The sequence below is a fragment of the Cygnus olor genome, chromosome 13, assembly GCF_009769625.2.
Source record: "Cygnus olor isolate bCygOlo1 chromosome 13, bCygOlo1.pri.v2, whole genome shotgun sequence".
NCBI lineage: Eukaryota > Metazoa > Chordata > Aves > Anseriformes > Anatidae > Cygnus > Cygnus olor.
This window is the reverse complement of record NC_049181.1, coordinates 768,424-786,790: the sequence shown is the minus strand read 5'-3', so window position 1 is coordinate 786,790 and position 18,367 is coordinate 768,424. Positions and strand designations below refer to the sequence as shown.

The 18,367-nt window shown below is 60.1% G+C and overlaps 2 protein-coding genes across 8 annotated transcripts in view; one reads left to right on the top strand and one right to left on the bottom strand.

Annotated features, from left to right (window-relative positions):
- The first annotated feature begins 735 nt into the window (after positions 1-735).
- LOC121077183 (relaxin receptor 1-like) lies at positions 736-16,835 on the top strand. Of its 3 annotated transcripts, none has more exons than XM_040572153.1 (18): positions 736-1,226; positions 5,596-5,739; positions 6,151-6,240; positions 6,329-6,434; positions 6,885-6,956; positions 7,291-7,362; positions 7,767-7,838; positions 8,798-8,869; positions 10,338-10,412; positions 10,509-10,580; positions 12,301-12,372; positions 12,563-12,634; positions 12,847-12,918; positions 13,007-13,078; positions 14,314-14,546; positions 14,841-15,251; positions 15,452-15,667; positions 15,947-16,835. In XM_040572153.1, the coding sequence occupies exons 1-18, from the start codon at positions 1,178-1,180 to the stop codon at positions 16,132-16,134; spliced, it is 2,160 nt and encodes a 719-aa protein (XP_040428087.1). In that variant the 5' UTR covers positions 736-1,177; the 3' UTR covers positions 16,135-16,835. The 3 variants fall into 3 exon arrangements, with proteins under 3 accessions (XP_040428087.1, XP_040428090.1, XP_040428088.1); XM_040572154.1 differs by having other exon boundaries at positions 739-1,226; positions 14,317-14,546; XM_040572156.1 differs by lacking the exon at positions 6,151-6,240.
- Positions 16,536-18,367, bottom strand: part of STARD8 (StAR related lipid transfer domain containing 8) — a 61,147-nt gene continuing 59,315 nt past the window's right edge. For all 5 annotated transcript variants that reach the window (XM_040572148.1, XM_040572152.1, XM_040572151.1 and 2 more), the window contains one exon: positions 16,536-18,293. In XM_040572148.1, coding sequence (XP_040428082.1) covers positions 18,176-18,293 — 118 coding nt within the window. In that variant the 3' untranslated portion in view covers positions 16,536-18,175. The remainder of the gene's footprint in view (positions 18,294-18,367) is intronic.

Here is an 18,367-nt window from a genome sequence, read left to right as displayed (position 1 = left end):
TGATGGCGTGGGGACGAGCAGGTGGGAGAGCAGGTCCTGTGTCCTGACTAAAAATTCACTTTCCAGCAGCAGGGGTTAATTTTTACAGATTTTTCTGGACCCATAACAAGCAGTTGGAAGTGCTGGGAAAAGGAGGCTGGAAGGAGAGCTGTATTCACAGTGCAGATGGTTTGGGGAACTTAGCATGGAGATCAAAGCCGTGGTAGGAGTCTGCTCTCTAATCAGGACCACCTCGCTCCCCCCCCCTCCCGCTGCCCCAGCTGTGAAATCCCAATTACGCCCCCCTCTTCCCAAAGGTCTCACTGAATTTGGGCTATCAAAGCTGCCTTGTCTGTGGGGCTGTCCTCCTGCGGCTCCCACTGCTGCTCCCTGGGGCCTCCCAGCCCTCAACAACGGGCTGAGGAAGGGGCAGCAGTGACCCCGATGCAGCGAGGTCTGGTGCCAGGTGGGGTCCCCGATGGACGCCCTTCCCACCTCCCAGGCAGTGCCGTGGGGCACGGGGCTGTCCTGCCCCCACCGGAGCACCCATCCTGCCACCGGACAGGGCTGGGCACCAGCACGGGCTGCAAACCCAGCAGGGGACCCCGTCGGGGAGGGAGCAGCCCCCTCAGCCCCCTCAGCGTCCTCCTCTCTCCCCAGGCTGGCCCCGGGCTGCCTTGGGGCGCGCACCCCGTGTTGGGTGCCCCAGGCGGGGGCACAGCTCGGCTCCAGGCTGCCCCAGGGCCGGGGAGCACGGGCCGAGGGCTGCGGCCCCCCCGGCAAGGACCGTGTCCGTTCCTCTCGCTGCTTCCCTCCTCATGAGCGTCCTCTCGCTGCCTTCTGTTGGCCAGAGAACGGCGTCAGGCTGCAAAGAGCTGCAGATGCGCTCGGGCTGCTCCTGCACCCTGCCTCCCCCTGCACCCTGCGCCCTGCACCCTGCGCCCTGCGCCCTGCACCCTGCGCCCTGCACCCAGCCTCCCGGGACGCGGGGGTCAGCACACCTGACGCCTTGCCAGCAGTGAGGACGTGCAGCGTCCCCAGTGCCGGCGCCCACGAGCCTGGGAGCCGTGGGTGCTGCTGTGCGCTCGCAGGAGAGGATCGAGGATCGGCAGCGTCCCCGTCCCCTCGCCTCCTCCTCCCTGCCTCCGGCAGCCCAGCAGCGCTCAACCTGCCGCCCGCAGCACCGGGACAAGCTGGGATGAAGCTGCTCCTGCTCGTCCTGCCGCCACTCTTCTGTGCTGTTACGAGTAAGTGGGTGTCCCCGCAGGTCAGTCAGAGCTGGGGGGGTGGTGGCAGGCCGCCCGGCTGAGCTCTTGGCGAGGGGTTCACAGGGAATTTTGTGCTGGGATTTGATACATGTCCTGGCACACGGCGCAGTGGTGCTCGCTGCCCCGGAACACCGTGCTGCTTGGAGAAAAATTGCTGGTGCCCGAGGAGAGCTTTCTGCAGACCTGCTAACGCTGCTCTCCGGACTTTGCTGCTGCCTCCGAGCCCACTGATAATCACGGGTCGTGGCTCTGCCTTTTAGTCAGGGGCAGGGAAAGGCAGCACCAGAGCGGCGTGGGAGCAGATGCAGCACCAGGGCTGTGGTCTGAAAGGGGAGGGGGGGTGGCAAACCAGATGCAAATTAAAAACTTTGTGCTGGAAGCTGGGAGGTGTATGACAAAAAGCCAGGAGTTCTGAGGTGCTTCTGTTTGAGTCTGATTTGCTGTGCTTTGCTTTTGCCAGTGTCAATGCAAGCTGCTCCTTCCCTGCTGGCCCCGGGGGGGTGCTAAGCCCCTCTCCCCAGCCAAGCAGGTAATTATTGGCATCGCCCCTAAGGTCCTCTGCTTCGGGTGCAGCACAAGCTGGGTGTGCTCCTGCTGGGTGCAGGGAGGGGTCTGCAGCCCTGGGCAGACCCTGCGGCACGGACAGAGAGTTGGGGCACTAAAAGGGAGTGGGATGGGAGGTGTGCTGCCCTCAGGCCATGTCCTAAACTCTGCTGGCAGAAATTGGCTGGCAAAAACTATGTGTGGGTTTATTTGCAGGCAGAGGTAATGCGGACACAAGGCATGCTCTGCTGCGTGTGTTGGTTTCTGGAGAGTTCACTTTCTGGAGATGCGTTTGTTGAACTGGCTGGGGAAATGGAGCCCGTGTGCAGGGGAAGCAGATCTGCTTCGGTCTGCTCTGATCTGGGTTTGAAAGGAGATGGCTCTCCGGTGGAAAGCCTCCAACAGACCAGACCTCGCTACTCTCATTTCATGCCGCCCTCACACTCCCTCTGAAGCCCAGCAAAAGCTGCGAGAAGGTGCCCGTGATGCGGCCGCAGGCTTAGGACAGGGCCTTGGGGTCTGCGGGGGGGACTGAGCCCGGGGCCAGGTTTGGGGCCGGGGCCAGGTCCCCCGGCAGCAGCGCTCCCTGCTCCCCAGCTCCGCGTTTATTTCGGTCACGGCTATTTTATGGGCGATGCGTGGGCTTCGTTTACAATCCTGGGTGGCCCTCACGAAAACTCAGCAGATGCCAGACTTAATCCCAGCTAAATCTGGCCACTTCCTCTCGCTGCTGGCTGCTTCCCAGCCGGGCAGAGCCAGGCAGGCGGGGGGCACGGGCTGTGCTGCAGGGCTCAGAGGGGTTGGTTTGTGCTGCGGGATGCGCAGCCCCCCAACGGCCTCAGCATTCTGCCTTACCTGAGGACCTACTTTTCCTCTGGTTTCTATTTATTTATATATTTATTTCACTTTCTTTCCCACCCCGCATTGTTTCCCCGCCGGCTGCCCCCAGCCCCAGGGGGGTTGATGCAGAACCAGGTCCTGGGGCTGGGGGCTTGGCTGGGACCCTGCGACTTGGGCTCATTTCCAAAGAAATTGCATCTGCCTCTGCTTATGTATATAAATATATATATGTATAAACTCTCCCCTCTCGGTATTTACATAGCTCCATATGCAGACAGGCTCTCTGCAATGGGGACCTTGAGGCCCTGGAAAGGTTCCCATTACCTTCTGCGGGTCCTACATAAATTCAGACCAAGAAAACAGCCAGAAACTTGCGTGATGGAGCAGCAAGCAGCAGAGGACCTCCCTGGATGTCCAGAAATGGAACCAAGACAGGAAAACATCCATCAGTAGGGCCTTGAGCTCAGGGCTCAGGAGTCAGATCGGTTTCCATCTGCAGAGCCTGGCAAGGATAAGGGAGATGCTTTCCCCTGCGGGGCTGCAGCAGAACAAGAATCAGGGCTCTTGCACCGTCCCTCTCCCTCCTGCTTTGCATTTTTCTTACTCTTTCATCACCCCAAATGCTCTCCTAAGGAGACAAGTTTTCCTTACAAGTTTATGAGGAAGCATCAGGCCGGTTAGGGGGGAGGTGAAATGCTCACCTCTCCGTGGGGATGGTCATCCTTGTCCCTTCGTCTGCCACTTGCCCTCTCTCTACAGGAGGAGATTGTATTTGTCTTCATCTTCACCTGCATAAGGCACCTATCACTGTGCGGATAAGCACCCTCTGGAGCCACTCGGATGGCAGGGTGGCCATCGCACCAAGCACAACATTTTGCCCGTGCTTTCCACGTGCAGGACACTGCAAGGAGACATGGCTGCGGCACTGCTGGGGTGCTGCGAGAAAAAGTAACAGCCCTCCCGGTCTGTCGTTTTGACACAACTGCCATTTTGGTTAGCTTTTCGTGCATACTTTTATCATTGGGTGTGATCTGCCAGCATGGGGTAAATAAATAAAACTCTTTTATTGAAGCAATAACATTCGACAGATCCGCTAGAAACAAACTTGGGGTCGTGGGTGCAGACTGGGAAGGGAAGGGCTGCGGCCCTCCCCCAGCTCTGCTGATCTTTTTGCCACAGTTTCATCTTGCTTGTGCTGTGTTATCAGCAGAAAATAGATGGGTTTGCTCCCAGCTACAGGAACAGATGATCACGCATAAACAAATTTTCAGTGATAACATTTTTGCAACATTTAATACAAGATGCGTTTTTTAAAGTTTCAGGCAGACGGTGATTCCATCTGACATTCGTTATGCGTTGCAACGCTCTGCAGTAGAACCGTGGGTTTAGACGTGCCTAACACAGAAGTATAGCCACAAGCATTTATAAAAACCTAAAATTACTTCTCAGTTTGCAAAAAGACTAGTCAAAGGAGGCACTTCCAAAACAGCAGTCTCCAGTGTACTCTACAAAAAAAAAAAAAAAAAAAAAAAGAGAGAGAGAGAGAGAGAGAGAATGAAGGAATTTCGGCAAAAGATGCTGAATTTTAGAAAATGCTGGATGAATTTACATAGACTGCTCTGCCCATTAGGGATGCCTGGTGGCAATCTCAGCAAAGGCAGAGGCACGGCACCGCTGTGCCCAGCCCCGCTCAGAGCCGCACAGCGCACGGCCCGTGGCGAGACCGGCCCCAGCGGCTCTCTGTGCCTTCTCCAGATTTCTCCGTCTCTCAGATCCATTCCCCGTCACTCTGCATTGCTCTCCGGCCGCAGCCCAGGCCTCCTTTGTCTCGTATGGCAGACATTTGGGAAGAGACAGGCAGCCGGCAGGGGTGCTTTCAGCCACTTCCAGTCTGCTTTCAATTGCTGTGCCACACGCAGGCATTTCTGGGCAGGAAGGACTCCGTGTCTCCGAGAAAAGAAACGGTTTGCAACGTGCAATCAGATCAGCACAGCCAGCAATGCAAATCGACATGCAGAAGCTGGGGGAGAAAGGGAGAGGAGGTGCCCTGGGGCCGGTGCTGAGCTGTCTGCCTGCTGCACGGCTGCAGCTGGGACGCGGCTGTCCCCATCTCCTGCTTGGCTCCAGGTGTAAATGGGGCTGGTGAGGGGTGCCAAGATGTGTGCTCAGAGCAGAAGTTCAGCCTGGGGAGTCCAAAGGCATCGCTGGCACCGCCTGCTCAGCCACAGGCTGCTTCCACCACAGCTGCCGGTGCCGTGCCCGTGCCAACCTCGGCCCTGCCCGCCCCGGTGCCGTGCCGGGGCACCAGCCCCAAAACCACCTGTCTGCCACGGGCAGGCACGTGGATGTGTGATGCTCTGAGTCACATCCACCTCCACGTCACACCACAGTGCTGCTGATGGGATGGCTAATGAGGTGTGTGTGCGAGAGAGGAAAGTGCTTTTAATTCCAGCACGCCCCATTAGCCAGTAATAGGCTGGCAGCTGAAGAAAATCTTGAGCGACAAGCCGGGCCCCTCCACGCAGCCCTAGTCCCTCCTGGTGCTGACTGCTGCCACTTCCCCAGGCCTGATCAAAGCGGCGTGTGGAAACATTTAGCTGGATCTGAGGCATGCCTCTGCCACGGATAATCGCAGGGTATTAATGAACGGGGCCCTGAGCTGGGGATCGGGATGGCTCTGACGGAAAGGGCCGGGCAGAAGGGGAGCCCGAGCTGCCAGGACAGCCTCACACCCTGCGATGGAGCTGGGATGGGGCAGCTGGGCTTTAACCTGTTATGAGAATATCTGCCTGCGTCTGCTGTGGGTGTTGGGGGATGCCCCACAGAGGCCAGAGCCCTTTGTGGGGTGCTGGTGGTGGAGGGCTCACGGGTGGCAGGGGACAGCATGGGCACAAAGCAGGACATGGCCCCAGGAACTCAGGTGCTGCCCGAGGGGAGCGCTGAGCACCTCCTCTTCCTTTGGCAGAACCTCTTGTGACGCACCCCAGGGACAGGCATGCATGTCCCCTGGGGCAGTTTCCCTGCGGCAACCTCTCCGTGTGCCTGCCCCAGGCCCTGCACTGCAACGGGGTGGACGACTGCGACAACGGAGCCGACGAGGAGAACTGCGGTAATTAGCGAGTCCCTAGGAAGGGGGGGATGCCCTCGGTGGGAATAACCCCCTGGACCTGGGAATGCCAGGATCCAGGACCCTGAGGGCATTAGGGCACAGCTGGGTCCATCCCCGGGAGCAGCGGCAGTGGGGGGAGCCCTGGGCCTGCTTCTTTATCCAGCTGCTTCCTGGCTCTGGCACGCGTAATCCACCCAGGCACCGTGGCCACGCGTGCCCCATGTAGAAGATCATCCGGGTCCTGGTTTCATCCGTCCCCGCACCCTGTCCCGATGTCGCCGGCTTTTTGCTCTGCCCAGATGCCAGCTCAGGCACCAGGAAGGCCGCTCAGGCCGGGCATCCCGAGCTGCCGGGTGGAGGGGATGGTGCCGGGCCCCTTCCCCGTGCCCTAACGGCGGTCCCCACCCGCAGTGGACAACACCGGCTGGCTGTGGGTCCTGGGCGACAAGCTGGCCACGCACAGCAGCGGCACGGCAGTGGAAGATGAGGCAGACCCCTGCTGTAAGCCACCTGTTTGAGGTCCGGGCATCCGCCCCTTGCTGTGTGGCCGCTTTGCCCCCTCAGCACACCCCCCTCTGCTTGCCCGCAGCGCTGGAGCTGTTCCCGGAGCGGTGCCGGTGCTGGGGCCAGGCAGTAGACTGCACTGCGCAGGACCTCAGCGCTGTGCCCTGGGTCTCCCCCAACGTGACGAGGCTGTGAGTAGCGGTGGGACATGTTCTTCCCCTTTCCCCCAAGGGAACCCGTGGCCCCCCAGGGCCAGCAGCCCCCTGTCACAGGGATTTGTCTGCCTGCAGCACCCCCAGACCGCAAGGAGCTGGGAGAGGCGGCTGCTGGCTGCTCTGTTCTGCTGCTAGGCTGGAGGTTGGCAAGCCCCAGCTGCTTGTCACACACACAAAGTAAGGGCTAGGAGGGGAAGGAGAGCCTGAAAAAACTCATCCATGGCAAATAATTCTTGCAGATTGGGAGAGCAATTAGCGGTGTTGTGTTAACGAACAGCAGCTGCCTTGCATCTCATTTGTATTGCACAGGAGAAGGAGGGCCTCGACTACCCCATCCTCCTGTGATAAAGGTTCTCTGGCCTCAGAATTTGGTTTCTTTATTTATTTTCCTCCCTCCCTCCTTCCCTCTTCCTGTTTTCCTGTTAGGGACCTGAAGAAAAATAAAATCCACTCTCTGCTCGACAATCAGTTCACCAGGTACAGGAGGCTGAAGAAGCTGTGAGTATCACCCCTCCGTACCCTGCTGTGCCAAACGGGGCGAGCAGCGGCCGTGCGGGTCGGCAGCAGCAGGGGCAGCACAGGGAACAGGAGCGTGCACGTGTCAGGGTGGCTTTGCTCAGGGCTGTGCTGTGGCTCCGTGTTAGCCCAGGCACTTCTCAGCCTTTCTTCGTCTCCACCACTTGGTCTCTGTGCTCGAGGCTGCCCAGCCCTGGAGCTGGAGGAGTAATGACGGCGTCGGTCCCTCCGGGCAAGCCCTGTAATGCTTTTCCAGGCTGAGACCCCTAGAAAGTGTTTCTTTTCCAATCTGTTTCTCTGTTCCATTTTTTAATAGATTTTTGCAAAACAACAAGATCTGTATGATCTCACCCAAAGCGTTCGCTGGACTTTCTCAGCTCAAAATGTTGTAAGTAAGAGTTTCTGCGTTATGAGGCCCTGGGGAGGAAATCCGTGGGACGGAGGCTGGCCTCTGCTCCGCTTGGCACGCGAGGCTCGCAGCACAGCCGGCTCCAGTCCGGCTCTTGGAGTACTTGCTCCTGCAAGAATCAGTACCAAGCCTGCTTTAAACTGGAGTAGGTGGGTAAATGCGGGGCAGGGCAGAGGCACCAGCACATCCCACACATCACTCTCTTCCCCTCCCCGTGTTTGCCTGCCTGATCCAGGGCCCCTAATCAGAGATGCGAAGGGAGAGGAGCCGTGGGTGCTGACAGTGGGGGGCACACAGGCTCCTTGGGAGGAGCAGCTTTAGCAAAACCTGGGTGAATTAGCAGCGGTACCAGAAGGAAAATGATCTTCTCTGTTTATCTGTAGGTTCCTCAGCCACAACAAGATCTCCCAGCTGAAGCCCCGGGTTTTTGAGGACCTGCAGCACCTCGAGTGGCTGTGAGTGCCCCCTCTGGTTCTGACCCCGATGCGTGATCCTGGTGCGTCGTGACACCAGTTCCTTGTGGGGCGGTTAATGAGGCCGGGTCTCGTCCACGATCTCATTACGGGTGTCAGATGGAGCGGGGATGGTGGCCTCACGGCTCCGTGGTGGGATGCAATCGCTTGCTGGAGGCTCACAGGGGGCCGCAGGGCGCAGAGCGAGGCCGGTTGCGGGGGCACCCGCAGCACCTGGGCCAGCTCCAGAGCAATGCACGAGAGCCTCCCAGTGCGCTAGTGAACATGGAGGTTTGCAGCCCCAGCCCCTCAAAAAGCGTGCCCAAACCAAAAGTGCAGCTAATGTCCGCCCCTCCTGCTTATTCTTGAAGGCCCTGTTTGACCATGTGCTTTTACACATCTTTTTACATAGAAAAATCCCTAAAGGCTGCTCTACAAGGTGATTCCCCTCCCGAGTGCGCAGGGACGGCCCAGCCACCAGGGCAGGCCTGCTCCCCGTCAGGTTTCCCCTTATTTGCCATGGGACCAGCTCAGTTATTCCTTAAATCAAAGAGGGAAAACAGAATGATGAACGACTCACGGAGGGTGGTCTGTGGCGCAAACAAGCCAAAGGACTTCTGAGAAGCCAAGCACGGCCCTGAATTCCCTGGATGGCTTTTAATTTATCGTTACTTCACAGCAGAGGAGAGGAAAAATCCAACAGACCCTGACTGTGAAGGATTCCAGACTCTGCAGCTGGATCCGATGCTTCAGCCGGGGCAGGATTCACAGGGGAGCAGGATGGGATGCGGGGGGCTGCCCCCACCCAGGGGTGGCACCCAGGGGACCTGCAGGGCAGAAGGGACAGAGCCAGCTCCCCGGGCACGGCGTGGTGCTCGGCGTGCTCCTGGTGCCGGCAGCCTCCCGCTGCCTTCCTCGCCATCGGTGGGTGCCCCATCTCACTCCTCCTCCTCCTCCCGCAGGATGCTGGACAACAACAGGATCGCCAGGATTGCCCCCGCCGCTTTTGTGGGGCTGAAGTCCCTGTACTTTCTGTAAGTCCTCCTGCTCCCTTTCTCCAGGCTCTGCTTCTGAGCCCCTTCCTTGGGGCTAAGTCAAGGGTGCTGTGGCTTCCTCACCTTCCCCAGGGTGCGAGGGATAACTCTGCAGGGCACATGCCTGCCCTGCTGCAATTTCCAGCAGCTGGCTGAGGACACCACGTTCAGCAGGGTATTGTGCTGCCCTGAAGTATTGCCCCTTGTGCTAGCTGTTTGAGCACCAGGTTGAGATAAGGGCTGTTCGTTAGGTCCAGCCGCTTCCAACAGGGAAGTACAGGATAACTGACTGGCTTTGGCCACCATAAGAGTAATTTTGCAATCACTCTAACGTGATTTTAATACCTTCTCCACCTCCACAGTCCACAGTGCAGATCAGAAACTCTGGCAGCAGCTTGGAGTCAGAGTAAGGGGAGAAGTTTTGGCTGTTAGACTGGAAAAAACACGTGTGTGAGCACACACACGTATATACACTCACATATATCTGACCATGCTTCAAGCTGTATTCCCTGAGCTTGCACCTGCAAGGGCAGAGCTGCAGCCGCAGCTGCTGGTGTGGGCTCGCACCATCGCTGCTGGCGTTGGTTGCAAAAGCCTCAAAATTGGGTGCGCGGTACTGAAGTAACTTGCGGGGCTGGGGCTGGGGAGCCACCGGGGCTGGTGGGGGCCCTGGTTGGGGATTTGGGGCCGTGAGGTGGCTGGAGGACGGACAGCGAGTGCCGAGGGAGGTGAGGATGAACAGAGATATGGGGCCGTGAAGGAGCTGGTGCGGGGACCCCGGTGTTGTGCTGCTCGGGGGGCACCCAGCATCCAGGCGCCCGTCCCTGCTGTCCCCAGAGAGGGCCGTGGGGCAGTGCCCCCCCCCCGGGCTGTGTTCCCACGTTGCGGGCAGGGGAGCCGCCCTCCTCGGTGACGTAGCTTGTTTATCCTGCTGCTTTTTTTAACAAATCGAGCTAATAAACTGCGGTCACAAGAAGCGCACTAAGGAGCGCTGCGCACGCAGGCATGTGTAAAAGTGGCTGAGAAAAATGCCAGAGGGAATTCGTGCTATAAATCTGCCTTCGCTGCCTGTCACTCCCGGGTCACTCTGGTTCCATGCACCGTTCTCCTTGGGCCATGCCCCTCAGCTCCCTGGCAAGGCTGTCCCACAGCCGCTAAGTACGACCCATATCATTACTGTCATATCCCAAAGAAGGCGAGTGAAGCTCTGCACCACGGGTAAGGTGCGTGCACCAGCCCTTTGCCCCGGGCAGTGGTGGCTGACCCACTGCTGGCCCTGCAGCCGGGGTGTGGGGAGCTGGTGCAGCCAGCGGGGTGCTGGAGGTGCCGCCAGCCCTGAGCTCGCCCCGGGTACTGCTGTGAGCAGCAGCCCTGTGGGGAGGCCGGGCACGAGCAGAAAGCCCTCGGGGTGCATCCCGTGCAGGGGTCCGGCGCTGTGACCCTGTTTGTCTCTGTTCCCTCCCCGCAGGTACATGCTGAACAACTCCCTGGCTAAAATACCCAACACCTCCCTGTGTGCGGAGATGCCGAAGCTGAGCTGGCTGTGAGTACCTGGCCTTGGGCAGCCGGGTCCGGGGCAGGCACTGCTCCCTGGGGGCATCCCAATGGGGAGGAAGCCACACAATCGCCCTTCCTGCAGGGATCTGGAAGGGAACAGGATCCGGGCGGTGCATGGGGCCGTGTTCCAGGAGTGCCGCGAGCTCACCGTGCTGTGAGTACCCCACGGCCCTGCCGGCTCGGGGATGCCCCTTGGTGGGGTGGGGGCAGGTGGGGCTCGGCTCGGACCCCTTTTCCCTCTGCTCTGGGCTAGGCAAGGGGCTGCGTTTCACGTGAACGGTTTCGCTCCGTATCTGTATTGCTGTCGGCTTCATGAATTTTATATCTGCTCTGTAGGGACTTGATGGGGCACCCCAGGGCCTTGTCCAGCTTTGGGTCCGGAGGGTAGTTCCCCCGTCAGCAGCAGCCTGGGGCTGCCGGAACCGAGCAGGGTCAGAGGCAGGGCACAGCACAGAAAAAGCTTCCCATGGTGTGCAAGCAACGAGGCTCACGGCCAGCCCAAAGCCTTCCGCTGGCATCCAAATCCCCTAAAAATATCTCTGAGGAGCGCCATAAACTTTGTGAGCTGGCTCTGTGTGTCAAACCCTGAGCGGCTCTGCTTACCGCCCCCCTGCCTGGGGCCTGTTCCAGCGCCGCTGCACGGCTGGGGCTGGGCTGTGCTCCAGGCCCTCATGCAGGTGCCTTCCTGGGGCTGACAGGGGAAAAGAATTCACCTTGGTAATGCCCAGGCCTCTCCCAGGGGTGTTGCCGTGTGTGATGGCCGTATGTCTCCCAGAGAGATAGATACGGCCCCTGGAGAGCTGAGCTCAGGCCAGGGAAGTTTAGCACTGCGCACACCCATGGGCCGCCCGATGGCCGTGGGTGGTGGCGGCAGCAGGAGCGAGATGGGCGCCCCGGCGTCCTGCCAGGGGATCACCAGCAGTCATCGGAGCCACCCCACATCACTTCTCCCGTGGGAGCTGCCAGCAGCCCCAGCGAGGTGGGTGAGCTGCTGCCCCACGGCTCCCTCCGTCCTCCCAAAACCAACCCCCTTCGGCTTTGATCAGCCGCGTGTTTCCCAGGGCTGTTGTGGCACTGCCATGGAAACCCAAGTGAGGGCAAAGACAGACGGTGTAAACACACCCTGCCGGCGACACCGGCCCCAGAGACAGCTCGGCGAGGAGGGGCCGCAGACGCAGAGGGGCTCGTGCTGGGCTCTGCAGGACAAGCCGTCCCGGCCGGACTCCCCCATGTCTGTGCTGTGCGCTGTGGTGCTCCCGGCCACCGCGGTGCAGACGCACGCCTTGCTCCATGTTCGATCCCACGGACAATGTGGCAGCAGAGCCAAAGTGAGAGCAGCCAGAAACTGGACTGAGGGGCTGTGCCCTGGAGCAAGCGATTTAATTTTTTATCCTCTGGAAGGACGAGGGCCTTTGTCTGCAGACGTTTCCCAACGCTGCAGCGCAGTGGGCTGCCTCAGTTGGTGGCAGGGCTCAGCAGAGCCCAGCTGTGCTTCCATCTTAGCGCACCACTCCAGGCTTTCACTTCTCGTCCTCAGTTTTTAATTCTGAGCCCTTCAGCCAGCTCTGGTCACCTTCTGTTTTTCTGGTGGGCCCTTCTCTAAGGACTTGGGTGAGGTGGGGCCTTGCCCCAGAGAGCTGGGCTCTGGCCCAGGCCCTGCCCCACAGCAGCGGAGCGCTGGGTGAGCACGGGCTGGAGGTGGCGGCTGGGGCAGGGGGCGCCGGGGAGGGACTCCATGGAGCCAGGGGCACCCCACGGATGTGCCCCAAGCAGAGCACCCTGAGTGCTTGCAGCCAGCCCAGAGGCTGGGTGATGCCCGCAGAGGGTGCACGAGGCTCCGTTGCATCCACGCTCTCCTCTTCCTCCTCGCTCAGGGTCCTGCGCAGGAACAAGATCAGGTGGATCCAAGGCGGGACGTTTTCCAGGCTGAACAGGCTGGTGGAGCTGTAAGTGTCCGTCCATCGTGTTCCCTGAGCCTGCTGCTGCGGGCTGGGGGCCCCTTGCTCAGGACCCGCCGTGTGGGGACTGCGTGTGCCCCCTGCCCACTCTGTGCGGCTCGGTGGTGCTGGCACAGCGGGCACAGAGCCTGCGGGCAGGTGGCCTCACGCCTTCTCAAACACCGATCTGCTCTGCCAGAGACCTGTCCCGCAACGGGCTAGATGAGCTCTCGGCATCGCTGTTCAACGGCCTGGCCGACCTGCAGCAGCTGTGAGTACCGGAGCACCCTGCCACCGCGGGGAGGGGGCAGCCAGCACCCGGCCCCTGCAAGGCACTGTGCAATTCTGCTCTGCATCTGTGTGCCCATCCTGGGGATGGGGAGTGCTGGGGAGAAGCCAGAAAAGCCCCCCCCTCTGTCCTGACTTACAGCTCCTGTGATAGCTTCCAGGTAGGAAAACTATCAAAGCTTTCCTTCTTTTCAGGAATATTTCCTACAACCCCTTGAACGAGATCTTTCCCGGGCGGTTTGAGAGCCTGCCCCAGCTGCAGTCCCTGTGAGTCCCACAGCATCCCCAGCCCCGCAGCAGCACCGAGGCCAGCCCAGCAGCTCCCAGCCTCCCCTGCCCTGCTTTCGTCTTGCAGGAGCTTGGAAGGGCTGGAGATCCCCAACATCCACAACCTGACCTTCCGCAGGCTGGCCAACCTCTCCCACATGTGAGTGGAGGGGACGACACCAGCTCACTCCTTGCACTGAGCAGGCGGCTTCAGCCCCCGCAAGCTCCCGCGCACGCTGTGCCTGCACCTCCCCGTGCAGGACCCCCTGCCGGAGCAGTGGGGGCATTTATCCCACACCAAATTGCGGAGGTGCCCCCCAGTGCACGTGCATCAAGGAACGATGCACGCTTCTGAGCGTGCGTTGCACGGGTGGTGCGGGAGGGGTGGGCTCTGTCGGGTGAGGTGTGAACGGGCCCTGCGCCGGGTGCCCGAGTGCCCCCTTAGAGGTGCTTTGCCTGGGCCCAAGGTAACGGCCTAAGGACTGCAGAGACGTGCAGGAAGGCTGGGCAGGCACCGCACACGTGGTGGAAATACAGCCGAGGAGCCAGCTGTGAGTGCTGGGGCTGTGCTTTGGAAGGATAAAAAAAAAAAAATAATTATCTCCAGATGCACATTTTAGAGTACCTGTAATGAAAGACAACTGTACATCTTCTTTTCTGTAATTGGTCTGTTTGGCCTGTAAATACGGTACATTTTCTACCTGACTTGCTAATAAGCAATCATTTTCTCCCCTTTTATCTATAATTAAGCAGAAACGAGCCTTGCATTGCAGTTTTGTAGTCATTTTCTAATGTGGAGTTTTACTAAGCTTGTATGGGATTGCTTTTATAAGGCTTGAAAAGATTAATCTGAAATAATATGCAGGGGAAAAATCTGAATCCCTGTTAATGGAAGTTGAGAGACTTGAACAAGGGAATGATTTCTAAATGTTTGTGAGAACCGGGGCTCGGAGGAAAACACTCCGCTCTCTATTTATTAGCTGACGGTGACAGATATAAGCGCGGCTGTGTGGCACTCGATCCAGGAAAGCATTGGGGTGCCTCCTGCCTGTTTTGCAAAGGATTTGGGCTGTTGCTTATTCGGTGTCCAAAACAAACTGCAGGCACTGTGCAAACCGCACCCCCCCGTTCAGCTCTATTCCTCTCTGCATGTTCTTCCCCTGTCCCGGGTGCTGCTGCAGAGGGCTGCGTGCCAGCCTCCCGGGTCCTCCTGTCCTGTTGTCCTCCTGTCCCTGGTCAGTGACAGCTCCAAGGCTCGCGGCTAGTGATTTGAGGGTCTGGCTGGCCCTGCTCCATGCAGACAGGGAAAAGCACCACGGGGGGCTGGAGGAGGTGGATGTTGCAGCAGCAGGGCCGTGCACGCCGGCCCGGTGGCAGCCAGCCCCTTCCTCCCAGCAGCTACTTCAAGAAGTTCCAGTACTGCAGCTCCGCGCCCCACGTGCGCAGCTGCAAGCCCAACACCGACGGCATCTCCTCCTTCGAGCACCTCCTGGCCAACATCATCCTGCGCGTCTTCGTCTGGGTCGTCGCCTGCGTCACCTGTCTCGGCAACCTCTTCGTCATCTGCATGCGCTCCCTCATCGCCACAGAGAACAGCCAGCACGCCATGGCCATCAAGTCCCTGTGCTGTGAGCTGGGAGCGGTGGGGAGGGCACGGGGGGGCCTCTCCAGCTCACACCACCCCAAACCAGCACGGCCGGGGCCCATTGCTGCCCGCCTTTCTTTTCATGCCGATGTCAGGAGTGCTCCTGGCATGTCTCGGCTCCTGCCCATGCTTATAGGTACCGCGGCACCGTCTGGCAGCTCTTCTAACACATGCAGACGCAACAGCTCTGCGGTGGCTTCATGGCCCCGGTGTCACTGCAGGGGGCTACAGCTGCCCGCTGGAGCTTTTCTCTCACCGTGCCTTGCCTCCGCCCCAGGTGCAGACGGCCTGATGGGCATCTACCTCTTCGTCATCGGCGCCTTCGACCTCAAGTACTCGGGCGAATACAACAAGCACGCGCAGGGCTGGATGGCCAGCCTGCAGTGCCAGCTGGTGGGCAGCCTGGCCATGCTGTCCTCCGAGGTGTCCGTCCTGCTGCTGACCTACATGACCCTGGAGAAGTACTTCTCCATCGTTTTCCCCTTCAGCCACCGCAGAGCCGGCAGGAAGCAGACCGTCTCGGTGCTGGCCGTCATCTGGCTCCTGGGCTTCTCCCTCAGCCTTGTCCCCCTGTGGTGTAAGGAGTCCTTCGGCAACTACTACGGCAGGAACGGGGTTTGCTTCCCGCTGCAGTCCGACCTGGGCGAGCGGCCCAGCGCCAGGGGCTACTCCACCACCATCTACCTGGGTGAGGCCACCGGGATGGGGACGGGGACGGAGCGGGGCAGGACGGGCTTCCAGCGGCAGCGGGGTGGCTCAGCGCGCCCCGGTTTGGGGCGAGCCGAGGCTGCGGAGCTGCCTCTGCCCCCTCTAGTGGGGAAGTGGGAACAGTCCTGCTGCGCCACAGACCCCGCCGAGGTGCTCGGAGAGAAACCTCTTCCTCTCCAGGCTTGAACCTTGCGGCTTTCATCACCATCGTCTTCGCTTACACCGGCATGTTCTACTCCATCCACATCACTGCGTCCAGGACAGCCGAGAGGAGCGTCTGCTCCCGGGAAGTCGCCATCGCAAAGCGCTTCTTCTTCATCGTCATCACCGATGCTCTCTGCTGGATACCCATCTTCCTCCTCAAGCTGCTCTCCCTGCTGCAGGTGGAAATACCAGGTGAAGGACCTGGCCGGGCCCACCGCCGTCGGCCCAGGGCCCCTGGGTGGGGGCTCCTCGGTGTGGGTGCTGCCAAGGTTGGGTGTCTGAGTGCAGGGGGCGAGTGTCGCCCATCCCGAGGTGGACCCTGGCCCCCTGCAGCTCCCCACAGAGCTGCAGTTGTGAGCCCCCCCACGGCCATGAGCCTGGAAACGGGCTTGCCCCACTTTGTGGCATGGGTGGGTTCCCCCAGGCAGGGCCCTGGCCGCCTAACGCCATGTCCTCGTCGGTGGAACGCAGGCACCATCACCTCCTGGGTGGTCATCTTCATCCTGCCCATCAACAGCGCCCTCAACCCCATCCTCTACACCATCACCACCGCCCCCTTCCAGGAGCAGCTGAAGGGCTGTCTGCAGGCCAAGCGGTCGGAGCTGCACGAGTCCCAGAGGAGCTCCGTGCTGGCAGCGCCGCAGGCCAGCACCGTCTGACGCTGCCTGGCGGCACGAGGATGCCCCAAGAGTGGCGCATCTCCCCTACCAGATCTTCCCCTGCGGCAGGCGGGGGCCGTGCCACGAAGGGCACAAGCGCCTCGAGTTCAGCCGCTTGCTGCCACCGCGGTGCTCAGGTGGGTCTGGGGGCTTGGGGGGCAGTGGGTGCCCCCAGGCAGCCCCTGCTGCCCAACCCCAGGGGGGGGCTCAGCTCCTGCCGCCCGATTCACAGCTGCTCTCGGGTTACTTTTTTGGCCTGATTCTGCCAAAATGTTGGATGTGCGGCCTGATGGCTCCAGCCACCACACAAAAGCATTGTCCAGCCCCACGATGTCGCTGGGCTGGGGAATCGGCCAGCAGCACCCTCCCACCGCCAGGGGTTCTCCACCAGCCAGCAGGTATCGTTAGTACTTTATTAATTACACGGATGGGAAGAGCAGCCCCGATCCAAGTCAAACAGTCTGTTGCAGTTGCATATGATACAAAACAAGGAATAGTCCCTTAAATACAAAATACATGTCTTTTAAGTGAACATCACCTGGCGCTGAGCTCTACCGCCTGAGTTATATATTAATATTCCAACTGTACAAGTATTTATAGGTAGAAAAAAAAAAAGAAACATTTAAAAAAATATTAGGAGAAAAATCACTCCCTCAGAAAAGTTAGTTATATTTTTTATATATATATAAAATATATATATATATATATATATAAAAACACAGAATACAGGCTGGGTTGTTTTTTTTCACCAAGAGACAAACACCATTTGTTACGGCAAAACTGGCATGGGGAATTGCTCCCACACGTGGGTCGTGTTGCCTTCCAGTTGGAACGACGTCGAGTAACTTGGGTCCCTGCCTACAAGGAGAAACCAGGTCAGTTCCGAGTGCTGGCAGCAACGTCGGACGGCTTCTCAGGGTGGAGGAAAGGAAGGGTGCGAGGTGGGAGCTGAGGGAGTGCTGGGGACAGGGGACGGAGGCAGCTCCGCACCCGGCAGGGGCACCGGCTCTGCTCCTGTGGTTGCCCAAAGCCAGGGTAAGTCTCAGCCCCACCAGGCCCGGGCACGTCCCTTGTCCCCACCGTGCCTCCTCGGAGCACTCCCCCCGTCACCAGCTTCTTGGTGGCTGCTCTGGGTTCCCAGCCCTGTCCTGCCCCCTCCGGCTGAGCGGTACAACAGGTCCGAGGGACGGGGCTTGGCTTGGAACCGCGTCCATCCAGCCCCTACTGAAACCTAGCGCACGGGGGCGTCTCTTAGCTGAGCAAGGCAGCTAACAAGGCGCTGGACTGGAGAGCTTTCTCCTTCATCTCCTATGAAATTGAGCAGCAGAGGTGATAGCAATGGATTCCTTCTGCCACTCAGCGATGGCCGTCACTAACTGGCTCGATAGATATCCCCACACGGTTCCCTCCTCCGATAACAGCACCCTTCAGCTGACTCCCACCCTGCCCCCCTGCCTGTTCCCCCGCCGGGTGCCAACCCACGCACGCTCCCCCCTCGCCGCCCCCCCGTCACTTCCCGACACAGCGCCGTGACCTACGGACGCGGCCCCGTCCTCCCTGCTCTCGTCTCCCCCTCCTGCCTCCTGCTTCGCCCCACACCTCCACCACCGTGCCCGGCCTGGGGGAGCTGAGCTCCACGGGGCTCACACGGGGGGCCCAGCTCACCCTGGGCCTGCTGCCTTCCTAGTGGGGGTCACCCCCAGGCCCCCTCTCCTTCCCGTGAATGAGCAGCACCTTGCTCGCCCATCCCACCCGCAGACAACCTGTGGGGCAGGGCTTCGCCTCTCCGCGCTGGGGAAAGGGCGGCAGGGGTGGAGGCAAAGAGCCCCGCAGCCGGAGGAGAGAAGGCGCCGTGCACAGCTGCGGCGGCCCGTGGCTCTCCAGAGGGGGGGCCTGGCCCAGGTTAAAAGGAAGCTTATAAATATGTGCCTGAGGGTGCCCCCGTGCAGCTGGATGCCAGCTCCGCGCTCCCCTCCGCCTGCCCCAGCCCAAGTGACTGGCGAGTCCGCGGTCCGACAGGACAGAGCAGCTTCCCGGCTCCTCAGATCTTGGTCTCGGGGCCGTTGGGGCTCAGCGCTGGGAAGGAATCTCGGATCCTCGCCAGCTCCATGGCGCAGAGGTGCCCGAAGACCTTGTTGTACCACTCCGGAGACCGGCCCCTGGGAAGGGAGCAAGGCAGAGCGAGGGGTGAGCGGCAGGGCAGGCCCCCGGCCCGCACCAGCGAGCAGCACCT